At 43.6% G+C, this 23,756-nt stretch overlaps 1 protein-coding gene across 2 annotated transcripts in view; it reads right to left on the bottom strand.

Moving 5' to 3' along the window:
- LOC129127871 (cadherin-4) overlaps nucleotides 1-23,418 on the bottom strand; it is a 421,144-nt gene extending 397,726 nt beyond the window's left edge. Inside the window, exons 1-2 of one of the 2 annotated variants that reach the window (XM_054644769.2) lie at nucleotides 23,220-23,418; nucleotides 21,096-21,207 (exon numbers count right to left, since the gene is read on the bottom strand). In XM_054644769.2, coding sequence (XP_054500744.2) covers nucleotides 21,096-21,207; nucleotides 23,220-23,285 — 178 coding nt within the window. In that variant the 5' untranslated portion in view covers nucleotides 23,286-23,418. The remainder of the gene's footprint in view (nucleotides 1-21,095; nucleotides 21,208-23,219) is intronic. The other variant, XM_077187244.1, reaches the window with a different exon arrangement.
- Nucleotides 23,419-23,756: the final 338 nt, after the last annotated feature.

Below are 23,756 nucleotides of genomic sequence, written 5' to 3' on the forward strand. Positions count from 1 at the left end.
ATGTCAAGAAGTATCTTAGAAATTTGAGATGCCTGGCTGTATACAGAGAAGGAACAGATGCACCTCTGTAATTTGCCCATAAATAAGTAAAAATGAACCCATCAACTTTCCAGGGATACTTGCATGCACGCAGGCAAACACATCCTTTTTTCCCTTTTCTTGTGTGTTTGTGGTTTACTTTTTTTTTTTTTTTTTTTTTTTTTTTTTTTCCAGTTTTTAAATATCTTTTGAACCAGACCTTACAGGGTACTGGTAAAAACTGATGTGTTTGTTTTTAGAAACTTACTATGCAGCAGTGCCATCTCGTAACCTTCTGCTACTGCCTTTGGCCTCCAAATTCAGGGGGACCCATCTGTGGCAGTAAACCACGCATGCACAAAGTACAAAACTTCTCCCAGAAATAGTGAAAGCTCCGTCTGCAAGAGCTTTCTTTAAGGTCACAGCAAGTCAACTGCTGAAGAGAAGTTATCACCATAAATTAAACTGAATTATTCCTGAAACCCAGCAGACACTTAACTGAACTCTCCTGGTTCCCTCTGTTCATTTTCATCTCCAGTTTTGGGCATGCCTCTGAGGAGAAGTGCACACCCTTCTCTCTCTCTCTCTCTTTCCTTTCTAGGGAAAGAAGGGAAAATCCATTAAAAATCCATAAATTTGAAAGACATTTAGCTGTCAGTTTTTTATGGTGAGAAATTTCACAAGATGGATCTAAAACTCAAGTTGTGGCCAATCCAAAACCACTTAGAGCACCCAAATTTGAACCTTTATTCTTTACAGATTAATAAACACATTCTGACAACTCTTCTGATTTGACCTATTTCTTTAAAATGTTGTGTAGGAGTAGCAGACACAATTTTTAAAATATCCTTTAAAGTCACCTGGGCAGAAATTACACAAAATTTGTGGCTTGCAAACTCAGAAGGAGTCAGCCACTGGAGCACAGGTGAGGAGCTCCCAGAGCAGGAAATCCTTGAGGCTGATGGCATTCCCCAGCCCCACAAAAGCCTGGCTGGGTGGGTGAGCAGATGGGGCAGCACGCTGGTGCTTTGTTCTCCTCGGTAGGCTGTGCTGGGTTCTGTAAGGAGCCTCAAGGCTGAATAACACATCCAGGGAGGAATCCTTTCATTCCCTTATCGAGAAGGTGCAGAATGAAAAGAAACAAAGGAATCAGCTGGTTTCTGCAAAAGCATCCCGTGCCAATCACAAAGTTGGGAATGGAGGAGGATGTGCATCAGTGGCCGGCAGTGGTTGCAGGCTGCCCCTGCAGATACAATTTCCCCTCACCTCATTTCATGATACTGGCAGGCTTCTTTCCATTCTCCTTGGTGTTTGCTAGTCCTCCTTCAGGACTGCACAACCAGACACAGAGAACTTCCATGGCTTCAGGAGCAGCAGTGCTGACCCAAGCAAGGTCCCAGGCAGCTCAGGGTGTCTGTCCTGCTCTAAAGGCCACGAGTGTGACCACTGCCTCCCACCTGGCTCCAGACAAGTGTAAGCTTCCCTCTCTCTTTTATTACTTTCTCCCATTCATAGATGATCAAGCTTGAAGAATCTTCGTTTTCAATTATTCAGTTCTAGAGGATGCCTTCTTCACTTTCTCAAAAAAAAAACTACGTCGTTAAAGACAACAGTAACACAGAAACCCCAAAACAAAACCAAAAGACAATGCATCAAAAATTCCTGAACAAATTTCTGTATCACCCTGCTCTAAAACATCATCTGAGACTGAACAGCTACCCAAAGGCATCTCCTGTTTGTTTTATTAATTATTGACTTCAAGATAAAAGCTGTGAGACCTCACACATGGCCAGGATCCCACTGTGGCATTTGCTTTATAAGCTCAGGTCAGAAAAATGGTGATCTCCATCTCAGAGATTATTTGCAATCTAAGAAATGATCAAGAGGTAGATAAAGAAGAAGACAAGTGCACAATTGAACCAGTGTTAGTTAATAAGTAAGAACAATTCACATTTAGTTTGAAGCTTGTTTTTATTTGAAGACATTTATTTCTGTCACATCCTGACAGAACTAATAGTAATTCATCACATGTACCTCTGGAAAGGAGCAGGATGTCTGATACTTGACAGACATCCATCACTTTGCCACAGGTTATACACAAGTCCTCAATAGAGAGGACTACAATAGAGAATATATCTCACATCTGAATTTGAGGAAATAGTTATGAGCAGTATTTCCCTCCTTTTATAAGCTTTGATCAAGGAGACTCAAGAAATATGTTCTACCACGCTTTGATTTCACTTGAGGGCTTTTTGTTTTTAAATAGCGAATAAAGATGACAGGCAAATAGTCTAATTAGCACAAATATCCTGTTTCCTGAAACTTCGGGCAATTTTTAAACATCTCTTGCTCAGTGTTACTATGAAGCTCTCCATTCCCAACCCTGTGCTAGGGTGGGTCTTTTGTCTGACACAAAGACATTTTTCCTTTCCATTTCTGGAAGGAAACAAGGCGTTCCCTCCTGCACCCTCCCTGCCCTCCCACGTGGCAGTGGGACCCTGGATGCCCTCACATTCCAGAGGGTCAGGGGATTCTGCTGGGCTAAGGCACATCTGCTGGGAGTCAGTCAATCCCCATTTGCAGAGCTCAAGGGTCAAAGCATATTCCATTCCATTTGGTGGCTCCCTCCAAGGGCAAGTCCCCCACCTGTTGGGAAATCCATCAGGGCTCTTATTAAACCTCACGTGTTTTGGTTCTCTGTCAAAATCTTAATATTCTCTTCTCCTGCAAAGATACAACAATCACCAGTACAGAGCACAAACAACCTCTGTGGATCAGCATGACTTTATGACAAGAAGATGATTATATTTGGCTAAGAACATGCCAAAATGAATCAGGAAAAATTTTATTAATGCATAACAGCCATCAGTGCTGGACTGCCCTCAGCCTGAAGCGTGAGGTGAGAGTCCTCGCAGCATCGAGAGCTTGTGATAATTGAAGTCTGAAAATATTCCACACAACAGCTGAAATACCAATTTATATTTAAAGAATATATTGAATTACCACAGATCACAAAAAAAGGGGGACTAGAACTTATGTATTCTGTTGCTGAACTTTTAGCTCAGCATTTTACGAAAGGCCACCTAGTTTTAACCTAGATAAGTTGGAAAGATTATTCAACTAATGTCTTCTCTGGAAGTCTGCAGCTCTGGTGCTAATAAGGGAATTTAATTAGATGGACAACTCTTGACAGCAATCCGTTTCCAATACGTTTAGTATTGGAATAGGTCTGGGAGTTCCAAGATTTGTGGAAGAAATCCACTACTCATGTTAATGTGGAAAAATATCTGAAAGGTTTGACTAACCAAGATGTAGGCTCTTGTTTTTCTGACTTTATTTGTGACACATATCACATTGCCAACAATTACACCCACAGATGAAGCCCGTGCTCCAAATGCACACGCTATAAAGTTTGAGCAGAACTGATTTTTCTGTCTGTGTTGGTAAATCTCACTGGAAAATCAGCTGAGGACAACAACCCATCCAGCAGTGCCCTCACATGGGACACCCAGTGTTTCACCTCCCTCCAGCAGCACCCAAAGCCCCAGGACAGAGCAGAGCTGCTGAGCACAAGGGCTCTGTACAACCCCAGAACAGGATCTCTCTTAAGTTATTTACAACAACAAACACATGCCCACAGACAAAAGGCGCAGAATTAAAAAAATGCACAAAGCCAGTAGTTCCCAAAATTGCAGAGGGAACCAGCCTGCCAGCAGGCTGATGAAGCACCTGAGATAAAGTAGCACAATCAATAACAAAGCTGCACCTTTAAAACCAGCAAGTGCAACGCGATCAATTCATATCGCGGCGAATAAAAGTAGCGTAATAAAAATCTGCAACTACAAGGAGCTAATTTAATGATATTTTATCAAGTGCTCACATTTCCAACCACTGTTGTTCACGGCAGAATGAAGCCTGTGTAAAAATATGTCATGAGTCAATATGGCATTCTGCTGAAGAGAAAAGACCCACATCATTAAAATCTTAAATAAGCTTTCATTAAGTAAAATACATGAAATTAGCTCTTTCAAAAGAATTTAATTAGTCAACACATGCAGGTTGCACTCACAATCTGCCATTGTGGTCTTTTAAGCCGTTCCTTTTCTTAAAGCTTTGTCAGAAGAAGGGTATTTTTTAATTGTTATTATTTTTATAATAGGGTGGGAAGGCACAGTTTCTTTATGAAAAGGACAAAGTATCCCTTGCAAACAGCAAGACACATTTTCATTGCTGCTCTGCATAGAGCACTGCCTTGTTAAGGCAATTTCAATCATTTTACGCATCTTCATTAAGTCAGAGATACGGTTCAGCTTTTCACAGAGAAAAACCTCAGCAGCTGCAGAAAAAAAGGAGGGACAACAGATTCTTAAACAGAAAAGAGAAATTACCAGTTATCTAGCTTGAAATGAAGCCTCTGGGAAGCCCCATCTGCAGTCTCAGTCATTACAAATCACAATAATTACGTGAGCTCTCAGCCCATATATAAAATTTCAATACCTACGAAGAGCTGCAATACTGCAACGTCCACAACACAGAAACATTGCCAGCTCATTTTGCCAGGCTTCAGGCTACTTGTAACACCCAGAGAAGATGAATCAATAAAATGTTATCAGTAAAACAGTTTGATTCCTGCACAGTTAAGCGCACGGCCACTTCTATATTTCAATCCCCTCAGGTCAATATAATTTTACACAGTTACCCAATTCTCAGCAGTGAAATGATACTGGTAGATGGTTCAGATATTCTAAAGCACTTATTTCTACATGGGGGGAAAAAGAAAAAAGGACAAAAAGAAAAAAAAAGAATCTCTTGTTTCCTATCTGGTTCAAAATTGAGTTTTCAGACCAGTCTTAAAATGCAATTCTTTACCCCAGCTCCAGAAATTAAGTCCCTCTGAACAGTTCCCTCAGCCAAATCCTGGGTGTCCTGCTCACCCAGTGCTTAAACAGGTGTTTGGGAACAAAAACAAGTCAAATCTGGATTTGGCCTTTCAGTTGAACTAAATCTGAGACATTCTTAAAGAAGATGTAATTTCTGCCTACTCAAGAAAATGAGCCCATTTAAGCAAATTGAACTATTCACCAATAAATTCTGCTAGGTTAGTCACCACAAGGGCTGAAGAAACTCTAAATGCTACTGACAAAGACTAACTGCACAGTTAATACAACATTTTGCCTCAAATCCAGATAATTCTTCATGCATACTCTGAACTTCCAGCTTCCCACCTGGGTCTGCAATGAAATAATGCCTCAGGTTAATCTCATGCCTCCAGAGAGCTGCATTTTTTGCATAAATAAGAGCAACAAGTGTGCTTCCAAACCCAAGGAAAAAAATAATCATGTCTAATAAACTCCAGCACTCTAGAGACAGGGAATTCTCACAAGGAATCTCTTTTTAGATACAAATCCGCCTTCCTTGGCATAGACAACATCCTAATGAAACAGAATAAACCTGTTATTGAACCAGCCATGGACACTGTGAGGTTAAGGGCAACTGATTTCAGCTGGACAGGACCTCAGTCCCAAAAAGCTAAAAACCCCCTCAATTTTATTTCTTCACTACCAATTTCATCTCATTTGTCTGCTTCATTAACTCCTGCACTATAGACAACACCAGTGCACTCAAAGGCAGGAAGTACTTTTTGGGATTTTTTTATTGTAATAAAAGACTGTTTATTCCCATATTCAGTTCTCAGAAAACGAAATGAACATTTTAATAACAAGAAGATCCATAAAGAACCATCTTCTCTCCTGTCTCAGCTCTTTTAAAAAGCTTACTTAATCTTCAATACTTAAAGGATGGTGGAAATATCTGAGGAACAAAGTTCCCTGGTTTATATGGTGCAATTCCCTTGCCACATATGTCTTATTGGGAAATTACATGGATTTCCCAAATACTGGCACTAAATTTTTACTAGTTTAAAAATTAGCATGAAAGGCCAAATTGCTAAGAAATAAAGCACACAAATTTATGGAAAGACAAAGCTGCACTAACCCATTAATTTTTATATTTTGTTATATCACCAAAACTGTTCTCATTACCTTCTTCTGAACAAGTTTCATAATTGCAAAATTCTCAGGCAGTAAAACTTAAGTGATCTCCATACTCTGCTTTCTTCCTAAATAATGAGCCAACCACCACAGACACACACAGGAGGAAGAAGCCTGTCTATTTTACTAGAAGACTGAGCTCATGAAAATCCAACTGCATCAATCCTTCTTTTATTATTCTTTCAAACTCCCCAAATCAAATAACTTTCTTGAGCTTGACTAGAGCCTTCTGAATAGAAATTCCACTGGGGAAAGAGGTTTTAGATTAACAGCACAATACATTCAGAAATCAATAGATAAACCCTCTGTGCAGCAGCTCTACCAAAGTCCATGAGACTGAACTAGGGCTTAGAAAATAGAAAAAAACCACTCAGAAACAAATTTCCTGATCTGCCCACTTTTGTTTTTGCACTGAAACCAGCAACATGAACTTCACCTCTTTATCACACCCAGAGAATTGCTGCCTGATGTTCTGAATGAAAAATACTTTTTATTTGCAAAAATATATTCATCTTTGTATTAAAACCAGAGGGTTTGTTTGGTGGTGCTTTTCTTTTAATTTTTAGACTACAGAGATAAAGCTGAAAGGCAATAATGCATCTCCAAGATAACCAGATGTGGGGTGCCCATCCTGATACAATGCAAGCCCCTTAAAACTATAAAACAATGTGCCTGGAAGTCGGGTGAGGGAGAAAGGACAGAGTGAAGCTTCCAAACTTATGGGGAAAATTCCTTAAGCCTGGTCTCATCTTCAGTCCAACACCTGGCTTAGGCAGGATCAGCTTTGATTGTTCTCTATGCTGGAAGCAGGATGACTTTTACTTGATCTGTTTGACCTTTTCTCTCCTCATTAACAGTTGTTTTCTCCCTTTGCCAGGGTCCCTTTTGCAACCACGAGGATTGGAGGGGAAAGGGTAAATCAGAGCAAGAGCAGGACTTGGCCAAAGACAACTGGACCAATTTCACTGCGAGCTGCAGTCCTGGAGCCCAACTGCAGAGCACAGCAGAGCTGGCTCTGCTCTGGAAATGCACAAAGCCAGCAGCTGCCAGAGAACAGAAAACATAAAACCAGCTCCTGCCTCTGCCCATGTGCCTGTTAGAGCAGCCACAGGCATCCCAGCCCTGTGGGATGTGAGCAGGGCACAGCTCACCACAAAGGGCATCTCCCCACTGCTCCCCCTTGGTTCAGCTCCAAACCTGCTCACGTTAGGTGAGAAATGTACTGAGGCACAAAGGGAGGGAAGTGGATTTCCCCAAATTTTGGTAAGCTGAAATGGCACAAGCTCCTTGCCTCACTGGTGCTCCTGTTGTGTTATACTCATTAAATCCCGCATTTGTTATTTGTTATCCTGCATTTCTGTAAGGCAAATCTAAAGAAACGTTGCCATGACAAACACAGTGGAGTTTTCATACTAACCTGACCCCCAGGATGTCCCTTCCCTCCATTAACAGAGCCCCACTTTAGTGTATCTCAACAAGACAATCAAAATATTTCCAGTCCTGCTGCCGTGAGCCTCACAAAGGGGCCAAGCGCCAAATCCAAAAATCCTTTGCAGCAAAGCAGAAGAGCTTTACACACAGCCAGACCTCTCAGATGCCATGGGCTAGGATACCATGTTATAAGGCTGTAAAACTATGGCCTGTGGCTCCAGTCCAGCCTGCAGAGTAATTTAATCTAACTCACAAAGAAATCAGGAAAATGGCCTCTGCTGTGCTGAATCAGCAGTGCTGGAAGCCGTGCCACCCTCGATCAGCTCGTAAGAGAGTGCTTTGTCCACCGTGCCAACTCTGTGTAGAGCAGCTATTGGGCAGAAGAAAGGACCAGCAGGAATATTATGTGCCAGATTTTCAGTAGATGTAAGTCAGAATACTTCCAATGAGTTAAGGAGCGGCACCGATTTACATCATTTCAGGATTATCAGGATTTACATCCACTGGAAGTTTCACTTCTCTTTTTTTTGTCCTTTAATTAAAAGAATGGTGTGGACTTGGCAGCAGTACCCCCTTCAAGAGACTAAGATTTGGGAAGGATCCTGAAAAAGTTTTAGGCTCAGGGAATGGCTATAAGCCATTTTTAGTTTAAAAAGATACAGTGGCCAAATTGAAATTCGCAGGATGTATATAAATTCTGATCTATTCATGAGCAATATACATAAGCATATATTTTCACTCGTTACACTGGAGCTCCCTAAATATAACAATGGCAAAAGAACAGCAATAAATGAAAACTTTGTTCATTCAATCTGGTTATATATCACAAAAAACTATCAGCACAGATGTTATCCCTATTTATGAGTCACAACCAGAGCCAAAACAAATGCCATGTATTACTTAATTTTTTTTCTCCTAACTACAAGTGCCAAAAAAATGACTGCCACTGGGATTAGGAAAAAACACACAAGTGGAAAAAAACCAGGAGGTGCTGCTCCTGAGGAAGCAAGCCAACTAGGCAAAGTTTGGTTTGCTCTGATTTCCAAATAAACCCAGAACGGGCACAACATTTCTTGTGACCTCAGAGCAGTTTCTGTTGCTCATCTGCTCACCTCTCAAAGCCAGATCCATTATAAACCCTGCCTAAAACCACCCTCAGAAATGTGCACACATCTCACTTGTTACCTACAGGTGACCGTGGTGGGGAGGGAACAGAAGGAAAGTGGGAATTTGGTGCCTGAGATGCTGAGATGGGAACAGATTTGACGCTTGAAATCCAAAAGTGAGCAGGACCTGTAGGTGTGGCCACAGGCAGAACTGCACACAGCTGCTCTGGAGGCTCCTTCTGTGGCACAGTGACCCACTCCCAGCCCAGCTGAGCCTCAGAAACACTTAAAAATAGGCTCAGAAATAAACAGGCCACTGTTACCAGGGCAGTTCAGCTGATATTACACAAGAACTTAAAAATAAACTGTTCCAAAAGCCACCTCAGGAAACAAAAACTTAAGGCAAAAAGGCCTCTGTATTGAAGGAATGCAGCCTCATTCCATCACATCTTTTTCATTACTCACCTCTGAACAGGTCAGTTTCAAATCTCCTTCTTCCAATGAGTCCAATTTAAATGTGTTCTTCAAAGGCTTCTGCAATTTTAAGAGTATTAAATTTTATACCTCCTAAGCTATTTATTAGCTGAGGAAGAACTTAATTGACATCCACCAGATATTAACTTTTTTTGAGCATGTGTTACAGATTTTGATATATAACCTTGAGGGGTTTTTTTTTACTTTTTGCAGTTGGATTTGTTGGTTTGTTTGGTTTCTTTGTTTTTCCTTTTTCAGGACAGCTCTCCTAAGAAGAGGTTTCTCAGTGTGTGGATTCCCTACAAATTTCTCCAGGAAGTGCAGACAGATATACTGCAATAAAAGGCTGCTCATAAGGGACCTGATGCAGATGAAAGGTCAAAAAAAACCACTTAGACTGTTAATAAACTGTTGCAGAAATATTGTCTTTGTTTTAAGTCTCCATAATTTCCACCACTTCCAGACCCAACAGTTCTTGGAGTCCCCAGGACTCTAGGCACCCACAACACTTCTTCCCACCCACCCTTATTTTAATTTTCTATTTTTTTCTTCCCAAACAGCTCCACTCCACAGATGTCAAACTCTCCCTTTTACAGGTGCATTGCCAAAGGACACAACTGCTGCATTTACAGAACTTTGCTTTATCATCCCAGCTCCCAAACAATGAAATTTGCTCCATTACTGCACAGGTAAAACTGGCTGTGCCACCAATGCTTGGTTCTGCTGCTCTTTAGCAGGATACACACGATGTCTCAATCCACAGCAGAAAGGGAAAATAAAACTTTGTTTTATTGAAAATTGCAGGAAGATTCATTCTGGTGAAATGCCTCATGTGCACGGCTCTCTGCCAAAACAGCTCGGCAAATTCAGCGCTCAGGAGCCCCCACAGGGCCATGCCCTGGGCATGCAGTGAGCAGGGTGGGATAAAGTGGGACAAAACCTCTGCCAGCACCAACCCAGACTCTGCCAACACCAAACCAGGCTCTGCCAACACCAAACCAGGCTCTGCCAACCGTCCCTGTCCACACAGCCCTTCTGGGAGCATTGCTGAGCCTGGAAATGCCCTCCAAGACCATCCACCACTCACTGTCCCCTGTCCCCAATGCCACATCCTCGTGGCTTTTAAATCCCCCTGGGATGGTGACTCCACCACCATCCTGAGCAGCTGGGCCAGTCTTGAACAACCTCTTTGGTGAAGAAACTTTTACCCTGCCCAACCTAAATCTCCTCCCTTTCCTCTTGTCAGGAGGTTTCAAAACCACCCAGTATAACTGGAGCAGTTTGCTTGCTAGCAGATACAGCAACCAGCCTTTTAACTTTGAATTTCTCTTATATCTGAGACTCCAGGCAAACAAAAAAAAGAAGAAAAATCTTTCAGTAAACTTTGCACAGAGATAATCAATCTCCTATTCAGTTATTTGAACAGGCATCTAGAGTTTGGCGTTCCAGAGATCACTGAACTTCTCCTGATGAGGGTCTCTTCTTGCAGTTTGAAAAGAGGATGGGGAAATCTTTGGGTGCAATCCAAACATTTTTTTATAGCTGCAATCCTTGAATATTTCATCACTCCAAATGTTGCCCTGACCTATAGTTTCTCCTTCATCCTATCAACCATACATATATTTTTCTTCATCCTCAACCTGTCCCTTCTGTCCACAGGCAAAGGAAAAACCCAAACATGAAAAATCCTTTTTTTTTTAATCATGCCATTTATCCACATTGCTTTGGCCTCTACAGAGGACCAAAAGGAACCACTGAATCAATGAAAAAATGTTCAGAAGCCCATAAAAAGGTAAATAAATGGAAGGTTATTTTCCAAAATAATTCAGGCACAAAATAAAAATATTTAAGGTTTATGGAGATGAGCAAAACAGTTGTCTTCCATGTGTAATTGTGTAAACCTGTTTTGAAGGGAGGAAAGCAACCAGCCAGCAACATCAGGCTCCTAAAAGTCAAACAGCAGGGCACACAGAGTCTGAAACAATGACTTTTTCTGCCTGTCCAGGAAAGGATTTTCACTGGTAGCAAAATACTGGAAATTCTCTTTTTCCCCAGCTCTTTTTCCCCTCTAAACTGAGATGCTCCAGGAGATTTCAGCAGAGTCTCTTCTTCCAGCACAGGGAGCAGCACCTACCTTTCTTCAGTCACCAAAACACACAGGCATGATGGGCAAAATTAAAGAGAGACACTAAACACTAAAATATTTCAGTGTGGGCTAGGCTTCCTAAAAAGCTCTGTGAATAACACAGATCTATAAAAACAGGCAGTGCAATACCCTGTGCAGGGTGAACACCTTGCTTTCCTCACCTTCCAGGATGAGGTGGAAATGGAACACAGCAAAGTGGAATCCCCAGCCAGCAGTGGAAACAGGTCACACCAGAGTGCATATTCCACATCCAGCTACAACCCTGCTTTGGTTTTAATTTAATCCTGCTCTTCCAGCTCACCTTGGGATTAGTAAAAGCTCTGTCAATGAAAATGGCTTTTAAGGAGCAGACCTCCAGCATCCTGAGGAAAGTCAAGGTGAACATTTTGTCCTGCAGCCTGGACATTCCAACAGCAACAGCATTTTACTGAAATTCCATGAACCTAGCCTAGGCTTTAACCTGGAATGTCTCCAAATGGCGAAAATTCAAAGGTCCCAATGTTTGTAATTCTCATAAAAGTCAGGGCAAGTACCGATAACTGAGGACATTTGGAATTGTGTTTCCACAGATCCTAACAGACAATCTCAAGACATTAAAGGCTCTGTTCACCATTCCCATTTTAGTTCCTGAAATAACTACCCAGAGCATGTTCTAATAGTGCATGGTCAGAGCAGAAGGCTCTATCACATGGGCTCTGCCACAGCCTGTTTTGAGCTGGGTTTGTTCAATCCTTTATTAACAGAACAGATAAAGAAATATGCAGCATATGCTGGTTACATCTGCAAACCATCCACAAGCAGGATGCAACTGCAACTCTGTTGGATGTCAAGATCAGAACTCAAAACAATCCAAACTAGTTAGATAAGGCTGATGCTAAAACAAAAACAAGATGTAATTCAAGAGAAGAGGAGCAAGGTAACATGATTCAGCAGGATTAATCAACTAGACATACAGAAAATGACTGGGTAGGTAGCAGTTCATCAAAAAACGATGTGGGAGGTTATACTGGATCACAAGCTGAACATGAGTCAACAGTATCATACTGCTAAGAAAAAAAGCAATCATCACATTAGATAAATCAAGTGGAGTGTTGCCTGCAAAACAGGCAGAGTAATATTCCCTGTCTGCTCAGCACTGTGAGACTTGGCTGGCAGCACCACATCAACCTGGAGTATCGTGTTAGTAACAAAGACGAGGGCTCAGAGGAGGGAGCCAAGCACAAGACACAAAAGGCAAAAAATGAGAGGTTCAGCCTAGAGAACCTGAAAAAAAATAAATTCACATGTGTCGGGAGAAGAAAAATAAAATCAGCAACTGTTCTGTGTGTCCATAATAAATACAAACAGGGTTAAATTGCATCAAGAGAGCTCCACTTAAACTCAGAGGAAGGAAAGGGAAGCAAAGTAATATATTGGCTTTGGTCCCCAGCCATGGATCTCAGAGTCCACATCAGGGACACAAAGCTGTTACAGGGGAGCTGCTGGTGCCCTGGGGAAGGAGGTGCCCCAGAAACCCTCCTGAGCCCCTCCAGTCCAGCTCTGAGCCCAGCAACACCAACACACAGGCCCAGGTGTGACCACAAACTGCTCTTGGTGGCATTTATACAGAGTTACTGGCTCACCCCCACTGACTACATCAGGAACAAACAGGTTATTACATTTCCTACTTTAAACCAGTCCTGACTGGCACTCTACCACCTGTAGTAACTTCTTTATTTTCCACCATCTTACCAAGCTGGCGTGTTTTTCTTTCTTATACCAATTATTCCAATATGCTTTTCTTGCTACATGGTGAAATAACAGACATTTGTTTCACTGACCTGCCTTTTATGATTCTCTAGACATGAACTGACGGAGGGAGTTGATACATAGCTCAGTATAGAACAATTCTTGTAATCTTGACTATTTATCTTTGGATAATTGCTACATTCATAATTATTTTAAAGACAATTTCGTTTAATAAGGATTGGAATTACTATGAGACAAACTCATTGTAACAAAATTTGTGACTAACCTCTGAACTGCTAGGAAATTGTGATTTATAATAGGCATAGTAATAGCCTTTAATGACTGCAGTGCTTCTGGGCATCAATGAAAACAGACTGGCTCATTTCAAAGCAGAAAGGGCATCTATTTTACTTTTTCCTCCTCCATGGGTGGCCCATACATATCTTCAGGGTCCTTGGAGGAGCTTCCAACACCCCCACTGTGGGTTGCACACAGTGGCTGCCATTGCCAGGCTGGCGTTAATGGGCTGCAGCTGATGAGCAGCACAACCAGCACAGCCCTGAGTTACTGCCACTGGCTCCCTGCTACAGAACAGTGGCACCAGAGTAGTGAGGGCATGGCAAAAAAAAAATTATAAATTTGTATTGGAAGGGAGCAGGAAAAGGGAATGTGGATGCTGCAGCCCGAGGTCACGAGGCACAGGGTGGCTGAGTGTTCCCAGTGACAGTGCAGCCCATATGCCAGAGCATTTGCCACTTCACGCTCCTTCTGTGCGACTGCAATCCAAAATTAATAAATAAATTAGGGATAATGAACATAAACAAGAGAAATCGCAAGCCTGTGGCAAAAAGAGATCTTGTTCAGCCCAAGCGTTTTTCATGTCGCAGAAAACTCGCTTAGGAAACCAACATCCTCCTGAAAGGAGTGAAGTAGCTGCTTATAAGACAAATATTTTGGGTCAAACAGTTGCTCCACATGTTCTCTTTCATTCCACTAAAAATAAAGAGGAAACTGAGTGCTTTTTCAATGTAAGTGTTACATTTCCTTATGCCAGGAGACAAACTATGCCTAGGTTAAGTCTGGACATTAATGGAAGCAAACAGCTGAATGCTGGTCCCTGGTGTTTCAATTATTCCCTCTTTAGAGGTTGTGCTTCCAAGAAATTAAAGAAACACAACTTCCCAGTCAAGATCACGTTTTGCAGGCTGTTGCAATGTTTTTATTCAAAGCTGTGTGATTTGTATTTGAAGAAAAGCTCAGTTCATCCCTCTGTCTTATCTTTTCACCTGCAGTGAGACTCCCAGGGTCAGAGCGCAGCGGAGGCTGCAGAGCTGCTTGCCCAAGCCCCTGCTCAGCACAGGGCAGCCAAAGCAGGCTCCAGCACCAGATCCAGATGGGTTCCAAGTATCTTCAAGAGCAGAGACCTCATGGCATCTCTGAGAAACCACCTCCAGTGTCTGACAACCCTCAGGCTGAGAGTTTCTTCCCACATTTAAGTGTGGTGTTCTGCATTTCAGTGTCAGCACCCATTTTGTTCTGCCCTTCCTCTGTGCACCTCATCTCAGCACATTCTCACAAGGAGTTTATACAAAATTATAAAGTCTTCTCCAGGCTAAACAATCCTAGCATTCTCATTTCAGAAATACTAATAAATAAATATTAAAATAAAATATCTAAAATATATCATGGCATCCTGAGCAGTAAGAAAACCCTGCCATGGCAGGGCTGGCCGAGGACACTTCTGGGTTTTCCCTGGATAAACAACCCTGGGGGTCATGTAGGCACCAAAAGGAAAATGGATTTGAAGCTAAATACTCTTCAGAATCTTTGGCTAGGGCACAGAAGGTTTACATACACAAAAAGGGATACAGATCAATTCCATTGAGCTTGCAGAGGTTCCTCCTGCAGTGCTCCACATCAGGATCTTGGGGAAATCTGCCTGGAAATCAGCTCATCCCAACCCCCCTGCCAAACCACTCAAAGCTGCCAAGGATTGGTCTTAGTTCTTACTACTTCCATTTGCCTGAAAATAAAAAATTCCACTTGATACAGCGATGGCCTTAATTCAGAATATTCCAGTAACCTCAAATCAAACAAACTCCCATCTTTCCCTATGTTACTCAAATTCATTCTATGAGAAACATTAAGCAGCAGATTTCCAATGAAATCCTATCCTCTGTAGTTTTAATCTCTTCTTGCCCTTCAAATAAGACTTTTAAGTATTATCTATATTGCTAAAATATTCTATGAGCTGTGCACATGGCCCATGCTGCTGTGGAACCAAGTACTCCCCCAGCTTGAGTTTGCAATGAAATAAATCCCATCTAAAAAAACATGAGACTCATTTCCAGGGTAGAAATTAAGGCAGAAGGAGGCCTGCACATAAATATCAATGAAATTAAGCAATGAGAACTGGCATTAGGTCAATGAAAATTAGGCAAGAAAATATTTCACTGCTAGAATAAATAAGTTTCAATTGCCACATGCAAAACCGTAATTTCCAGAATGCTTTCAGCATCTGCTCTGTGAGATCAGAGCTCATGAGCTCTGTCAGTGACAGTCAACTCCTGTACAAAGAACTGACTTTAAAATTAACATTTTCCAACCTTAAAAGCCCTAAAACGATCAGCTTAGCGTTCAAAACAACAGGTATTTCACAATAAATAACTAATTGATACTGTTCCAGACACAGCTTATTTCCTAAAAGCCTAAGCATAAATAAAGAAATGAATAAATTATTCAACAGAAATTGTTGTTTCATCTTCTTCCTTAATACCTATCTAGAATGCCTAATTTGAAGCAGCACAATTCTCTAACAGACAAATCCCTGAAAAAACAGAGAAGCTTCAAGTCTGTTGTTGAAGAAGCAGATTTATTCAGATAAAAATCAGTTAACTCCCCAGAATGCAGAAAAATGTAATTTTGCTTGGGTTTGAGGAATTTGGTTCAAAGCTCTGAACTAGAAAGCAATATATACAGTTATTAAACAGTGTAAGGGGATTAACTCTACAGAGTGTTATTGACTACTCCAGTCTCATTAACTGCAATTTTATTTAGATAAAAATGTCATCTTAAACATCATTTTTGTGTCAGAAGTTAGATCTGAAGAAACACATTAAAAATACATAGGCATCAGCAGCTCCCTGCTCTGCAGCAGCTCTTTCTGGGGTCTCCCCTGGAACTCAGGATGGAAATGATGGTTTTGATTTGCAACGTGCCCATCACGAGAAACTGCTTTTAGGAGAAGTTGTCCTGCAGAATGTGAGAAGTGCTCTCTGAGAGGCAGCTCCACTGGAGCTTGTGCAAGCTGAACACAGAGAGCTGATGCCTGCCTGCCTCTCTTTGCTCCAAGAAAGGAGTGAAGAAAGGTGAGGGTGAGTTCTGGGCTCCAGCGGCCGCTCTCCTACTTTCAGATGGTGTTAGGGAACTGTGAAGCTAATTACGTGTACAATAACTGCAGTAACTGCTTTTCATGCAAAATCACAGACCAGAAAATAATGGAAACAGGAATGGAAAAGCCTCTCTGCTTTTTTCAGCTCCGAGCAGCTTGGAGAAGGCACTGGCTATTCCAGGAGGCTGCAGCAGAACTGCTGCAAGCACCGAGCAGCCCTAAGAGGTGCTCAAAAAAATCACCAAACACCAGAACAAATCCAGCATTGCTCAGGCTCTTCCCTTCCCAAAAGCACCCTCAGGACACACCAGAGGGCACCTGGAAGACACAGGCATGACTGTGGGCAGGGCAGCCTCAGGCATCCACACACCCTTCAGAGCCTGTGGGAACCAAGCTCCTGCCAAAACTGACAGCAGATGGGTACTGGGTATTTTCTGGACTCTGAACCCAGGAAAAGTGGGAAGCCTGCACCATCTACAGTATTCTCCACCATCCCAGGAAAATTGTGGATGCTGGGGTTTTTTGGTCTATGCAGTCAGTATTTTCTAAAGTAGCATTCACAGCCTTCTTAAGTTTTAATATTGGATGTGGTGAGGGCTAAAAAGGATGGAGGTTTTGAAATCTCAGTGGAGAGAACAAAAAAGCTTTTGACCATGAAGAACATCCTATCTCTCAAAAACTTACAAGAGATTATCTCTATAGTGAATTCTTCTTTAAAAAAAAAAAAAAAAAGCGGTATTCCAATAGAGCTTTTATGTATTTTTTTTAAACCAAAAATCATGCTAGTAAAAAATCCTAGAATAGAAGCAATTACATTTTTATGCATTTGCATGAGCTTGGCTAACTTTGGTTTCATACATTTTCTTAGAGCAGAACATGCTGGCAGAGTTTATTCATCTCCTCATATGAAAATAAAGCGTGCTGCCACACACTTGTCCCCAAACGTGGCTGCCCACACAGGAGAAGTTCCCCTGCTCCATCAGCACAGGCACTGCTCGGGCTGGGCACAGGCACACAGATTACTGCACACCAAGGGATGCACAGAAAACACAACAAAGTGGCTCTGCCTCTCATCTGCTCGTGTTGTCTGCTGTGAGCTGTTTTGTTTAGGTGTGTTTGAGAGGTGCTGGAGCCTGGTGGGGCCACACTGGAGGAATAATGCATTCAACACCCTGATGTCATCCCACCCACTCCCAGCCACCACAGCCTCACGGCGTGCCAATTAAACCTCCACTTCTCATTCTGAAAAACATCTTTTCTCATTAATCATAATCTTAAAAAACACTACAAAAAAATCCAAAAGGGCATAAAGCCAATAGCAAGAGTATCATACTGCTCACCACTTCCAGCATCCTTCTCTCCCTCCTTCCCCAAGAGGCCGCTGGTCTTCATCGCTCCCAAACACTGAGTTCACATCAGGAATCAGATCCCCTGGGACACTGCTGAGCTGCTTCAGTGCAGCCCCACATGGCCCTGCTCCCCACCCCTCAGGACCAATGCTCTCACCACGTTAAGTTAACATGAATAATTAACAAAGAGGAAAAGATCCCTGTGCCACAATCATCCTCTGCCATACTGCAGACATGGAGATCTTTCCCTTAGGCTAAAGAAGAAAATACTTAACGAAGCTATCTTAAACATTCTCATGCATCAGTGATCAAGACTAAGTTTATTATCCTGCAAACAAAAACAAAGACAAAAAAGTATAACAGATTACACCCCAGTAGCTTTCATTAAGAGATGCAGTGATGGCATTTCTGAGGAAGGCACTGGCTCCACAAATCACCTCAGCCACCACCCCATCATCAGGCCACAGTGTTGGCAGCGATGTACAGCGTGTGGTATTTGTGGCACTACTGGGGAAAACTATTTTAAGTCTAATTAACATGAAATTTTTAGAATGCAGATGCTTTTCATTTATACATAAAACAAAATGCCGTGACATTTCTCCCATCCATTTATCATAAACAAGTTAATTACTGTGTAACAAATAGCTCCTGCTAGAATCTGTATGTTTTGAGCATGTTAGAGAGCTGACTCAGGCAAATAAGATGAACCACAAAGTAGTAGCTAATAGCTTACGGCATACTTATAATAAAACAATGACTCTGTAAAAGCTCTTGTTGTCAAATTAAGGCTAAGCTATTTCCATTGGAATAAACCAATTATAAGCAGTGATTATCTGTTTAACTTGATTCAAACCTAGAATACTATAAACACTTTCATTTTGATGCATTCATAACAGTGCATACATTTGAGAGCTGGATCTTGCAAAGCTTAAAAGGGAAATGCTCGGTTTATTTATTGCCACACAGAACCATGAACGTCCAAATTTCTCCATGGCGTGGAGGAATTTCACCACCATGCTGAGGGCTGCATGCTGCCTGATTTCTGATGGACAAACCTTCAGGGATAAACTGTCCCAGGACTGCCCACCTCTCCTTCCTAAGGACAAGGTGAACATGATCCATAAAAACCTCATGTTGGCTCTGTGAAATCCCCCGAGAGCCACCCAAGCTACAGACACGCTTTTTCCAACCCCCAGATTCCAGGAAAGCACTGACAGGTGAATTTCTGCCTACTTTCTTTCTTTTTTTTTTTTTTTTCTTTAATTCAGGCAAACAGTCCCATTTGGCCTGCAGATGAATTACTGAATGCTGATGAATAAGATGGTGGTAGCTGCTGGCAGCAGAGCTTTGCGTGGTAAGATGGTGTGAAATAGTACATATGTCAATCTATCAAACATGATAATGTAAGCAATCTGAACCCATTTTTGGTCTGAACTATTGTACAATACTTCACCCAGATGGAAGAAAGAGATAAACATTTTATGCTTCAGACACATCAAGTGCTAGGAAGTAAAATTAAACCTAAACTGGAAAACGACCAATTTTACATGCTAGAGTATATATAAAGAACAACACAAGCATGAAGAATTTTCTTGCCCATTATTGTATAAATTAATTAGATATATTTGCTTTCTATGATAAACAACAGCATGTATTTGACTGTAGATTAAAAGGTGCAAAGATGATAATTTACTTATTAGCAAACATAGCACTTGCACTTTTTTTCTTCCTTCTTTTGTTGAGAAAATGCTTTTAAATCATGGAACCTGCGACAACGTTATCAGGACGTGAATCTTACAAGTGGGGCATGGATACATAATGTCCCCAGGGTGAGTTCAGCCCTAAATCAGAGGCAGGGTTGCCATGACTAATGTAAAACTACAACTGGTCCCTAAAGGATAAAATCAAATAGAAATATATTTTCATTCAAATCAACTTGACAGCCTGTGTAAATATAATTTCCTATTTAAAAATTATCAGTTAAACCAGAAATGAAATGACAGCCACTGTGCTGTTTTGAAAGTCACGGCCACCTAATGCCTCTGAGCAGACCCTTCTGCTCCATCCCTGTTGTCCACCTCCATAAACACAGCACAATTTATCAAGCACTAAACTGCAAAAAACCACTCTTCTGAGCAAATATATTTATGACACAGCTTTCTACAGTACTCAGAGAACATTTTTTATCAAATAATTTGCAAAGCTAAAAGAGCATGAAATCTCCCCAGTTTCCAGACTGACCTGTAAAGCCGCCTTCACACTTAGGAAAAATTGCTACAAAGTGGAAACTATTGGTATTTGGTCTCTTTAGGGTTGCATAATCTTGAGCTTGTCCATCCCAATTCCCTCACTGGTTACCCTTCAAACTAAAAATAAACTCCCCAAGGTCTACTAATTAATGCCAGGCCAGTCAAGAGAATTCCTGAACAGCAACACTAAGACAACTGGGCACAGAAACAAAAGTGATTGCCAGCTCACGCAGAGCAAAAATGTCCAGTCCTGGATTCTGCTGAAGCCAGAGAGAACACTGACAACTCTCCCTCTCTTCTGAGAAAAATCAAAGTAACAGAGCAGGAGTTTGGTGTGGAGGAAGACAGAAATCCCAGCTTTCTGGCACAGAGACATGCATGCAAGCAAAATGTACTCAGGAAAACACTGCAAAATACAGTTATAAAGCCTTGAGTAGAGCACCAAGTCCTGATATGCTCCCCAACTTCCTGGGCTGCTGGAGGATTCTGATCTTCAAAATTTCTCTTGGAATAAAGTATTTTTCTGTGTCATGCAAATATAAAGTTTAATTATTTTTAACTTGAAAAGGAGACAGAGCAATACACAGGATAATCTACTGTTATTTGGATTATGAAGACATCTTAGAGTTTACAAGCACAAAAGTGGTTATAATCCTGCAATTACTATAAAGCTAATTGGTAGTTTCTTTTTGCCTGTGTTTTCATGTTGTCAGTGGGGCAGTAATGAAAATGAATGCCACATTTGTGAACAGAATGTCTGTAGGCTTGTTTACCACATTTCCAACAACAACGTCTGCTTTATCATCCATTTCAAAGCAGAGATAATTTAGGGATCTTTGAATTTCATACATAAAAATACTTTCTAAAATATCAGATGCAGAGTTCCTTCAGACAGGGTGGGAGTGGGAGACTCAAGAGTGAAGTGATGACCTCGCACGGTGTAACAAACAATCCACCTGAAGTAGACAGCAGCGGACTTGAAATGATTCATCTGTATTCAAAACTGTGCTCAGGTAAACCACTTAGTGTTTCATCCTCCTACAAACATAATTCTGCAGACAATTTCACCATCAAAACCAGCATCTTTAAGCCTCCTTTCACCTCCTGAAAATACAGTTATTGCAGAAGCTATTAAGCTTTTTATTCCACTTACCTTTGAGTAACTTCTGCCCTTCCATGATATTCTGGGAGATGAATGCTGTGTAGTCTTGTTCTGAGAAGCCAGGCTTGCATGTGGGTCTAACTGTAAGATCCCCATTGTGTGCCTGCAAAAACAAAACAAGGAAAATGCACACCATGACTTTTGTCATTTGGGAAAACGTTTTGCACCCAGTGATGAAGTGTTTAGGCATGAGCAAACCTGAACAGTAAAGCAGTGTGCAAGTAGAAGTTGCTTGTGTTAGAGTGCCTATCTGTTGGAGTGGATCCATACTGTAGCTGCAAAAAATAAAATGGGCCAGCAATAGTTGCCTGACTACAAGAGAGCATTGTTTGTAGGAAGGCTGGAATACTGGGCACTGTCAGAAGAGGGGAGGAAACAAAGAGCAGCAATTCATCAAGGCGCTGTGCTCGCACTGGAGACACGCAAAGGCCTGATGTTGCAACATCCAAACCACCGAGGTTAGCTACTGAGAAACTGGGCAGACCCTGCACGGAAGGGGGAGAAACACAGGAGCTGCGACCAGGTGAGGACACCCTTCCTTCCCCTTCACCCTGGCAGCAGCATCCCAGGCTCTGCCTGCTCCAGCCTCTGGGACCCTCCAGGCTCTGCTCTTGCCCCGGCAGTGGGAAGGAATGGAGGGATTCCCAATTAAAAACGTGACAATGCACAGAATCGTGCACAACGTGCCAGCACCCAGAGGGACGCAGCCAACAAAACACTCAGCTGCAACTTTGGACTGAGCAAAGGATCCAGCCCCAGCCACAGGGACGGGACGGTCCAGTCAGAGCAGCCCGGGCTCCTTGGGATTCCCCGGCAGGGAAGGTCCCAGACCCCAGCTCCAGGGGAACTCGCTGACAGCACACAAGCCCGTGATTTATGCGTGGAGAGTGCCAGGTGATTTAAGCACTAACAAGTGCTGGTGGCAGGGGATTTCTAACGCGCCCGGGCTGCCGGCAGAGCCAGCCAGAGCATCGCTTAGCGATGCTGCCGGCACCTCCGCCGCCTCCAGAGCCGGCAGCGCCGGCTGCAGCCGGGGGAGCGGGAGCGGCGCCTCCCCGCAAAGTGCAACTCCGGGCGGGCACCTGCCTCCCCGGGGAGCACAGCAACCCCCGCAGCCCCAGACACTCCCGCACACGGACTGCGCTGCGCCAGGGACACAGAGACCAACCGGAGAGAAGGAAGGGTCCTTTCGGATGAGCTTAGTAAGCAGAACACAAGCCAATGTACTCGGCTTAAAATCACGCTCGGGAGACGGATGCCAGCTACTGCATGGGAAGCGCAAGGAAGCGGCGGCTCTGTTGGACTCTGACCGCGGCTGGCAAGATGTTGCCATTAGGACACATTTCAAAGGGTCTCACCGAGCATAGCGGGCTTCCAATCTGAAATCGCCCCGTTATTAGAGCGGTGCTCGCTAGACGAGAGCGCATCGGGGCGGCTATTCCTGGGCACCCACCAGCCTCCACGAGGCTCAGGACATCCTCACGGATTCTACTTGGCACCGGGGGATTGAGGCAGAAAAATAAGCGGCTCTTGTTCCCGCAGCCAGCCCAGCCCGAAAGCCAGCAGCCGCCCGGCTCGCTCTGTAACACTGCAGCCACGCGTTCAGGCGCTTGTTGATGCTCTATAGAAACCCTTCAATTTCAGGCGCCGTGGGAATAAAACCCTAAAAATCCCAAACTTTCAGAGCATCACCACCGGGCCCGCTCGGTTGGGTTTATGGGCTTGTAAAAATAAAAGTTAGGGGCTGCACCGGGCGCGGGCTCCGCGGGGCTCGGCGGGGAGCGCGGCCGCGGGGGCTCGGCGGAGCTCGGAGCGGCTCCGCGCCGGGACGCGCCGCTGCCCCCGAAGTTTCTCCGGCGAGGCGCAGCGCGGAGCGTACTTGTGCCGGCACCGCGGCGGCACCTGAGCGGCGGCTCCAAAAAAACAACAATTAAAAACTGCACAGCGGCGATTCGATTTTTTTTAAAAAAGGCGGTGCGAAACGGCAGCGCGGCGGGAGCAGCGGCAGGAGCTCCGCGCACGCACCACCATCACCCTCACTCCCCGAGCCCGAAGTTGCCGCGGCGGGCGCGGAGGAGCCGCGGCGGGGATGGCTCCGCGCCCGTTTCCACTTACCGCCGCCGAGCCCCAGACGGGCAGGAAGAGCAGCAGCAGCAGCCGCCGCCTCGGGCCGGCGCTCATGTCCGCGGCAGGCGGATCGGAGCGGATCGGAGCGGTGCCGTACAGCGAGGAGCGGAGCGGAGCCGGCCGGGTCCCGCGGCCGCTCCGGGCTGCAGGTGAAGCGCCCGCCGCGCGCCGCCGCCGCGCCCCGCCCCGCGCGCGCGGGCACGCGCCGCTTAAAGCGACAGGCGCCGCCCCGCGCGGGGGGAGCGGGGATGAAGGTGATGATGATGATGATGGTAGTGATGATGATAATAATGATGATGATGATGGAGGGGAAAAGGGGTTCGGCAGCGTCTGCCGCTTCCTCTCTCAGTGCTCTGCCGAGCTCCGCGATCCGCAGGAGCCTCGTCTGTCCGGAGAAGAAACTTAAGCGTCCAAATTGTCGCGAAAAGCTGGTGTGTTCCTGGGAAGGAAGTCCAAACCAGCCGGCGCATGCAGGGAGATCGTGGGTTCACATCACAGAGCACGCTGCCGATGATGCCAAGGCTG

Source organism: Agelaius phoeniceus, chromosome 17 (genome assembly GCF_051311805.1).
Source record: "Agelaius phoeniceus isolate bAgePho1 chromosome 17, bAgePho1.hap1, whole genome shotgun sequence".
In the NCBI taxonomy this organism is placed as follows: Eukaryota; Metazoa; Chordata; class Aves; order Passeriformes; family Icteridae; genus Agelaius; species Agelaius phoeniceus.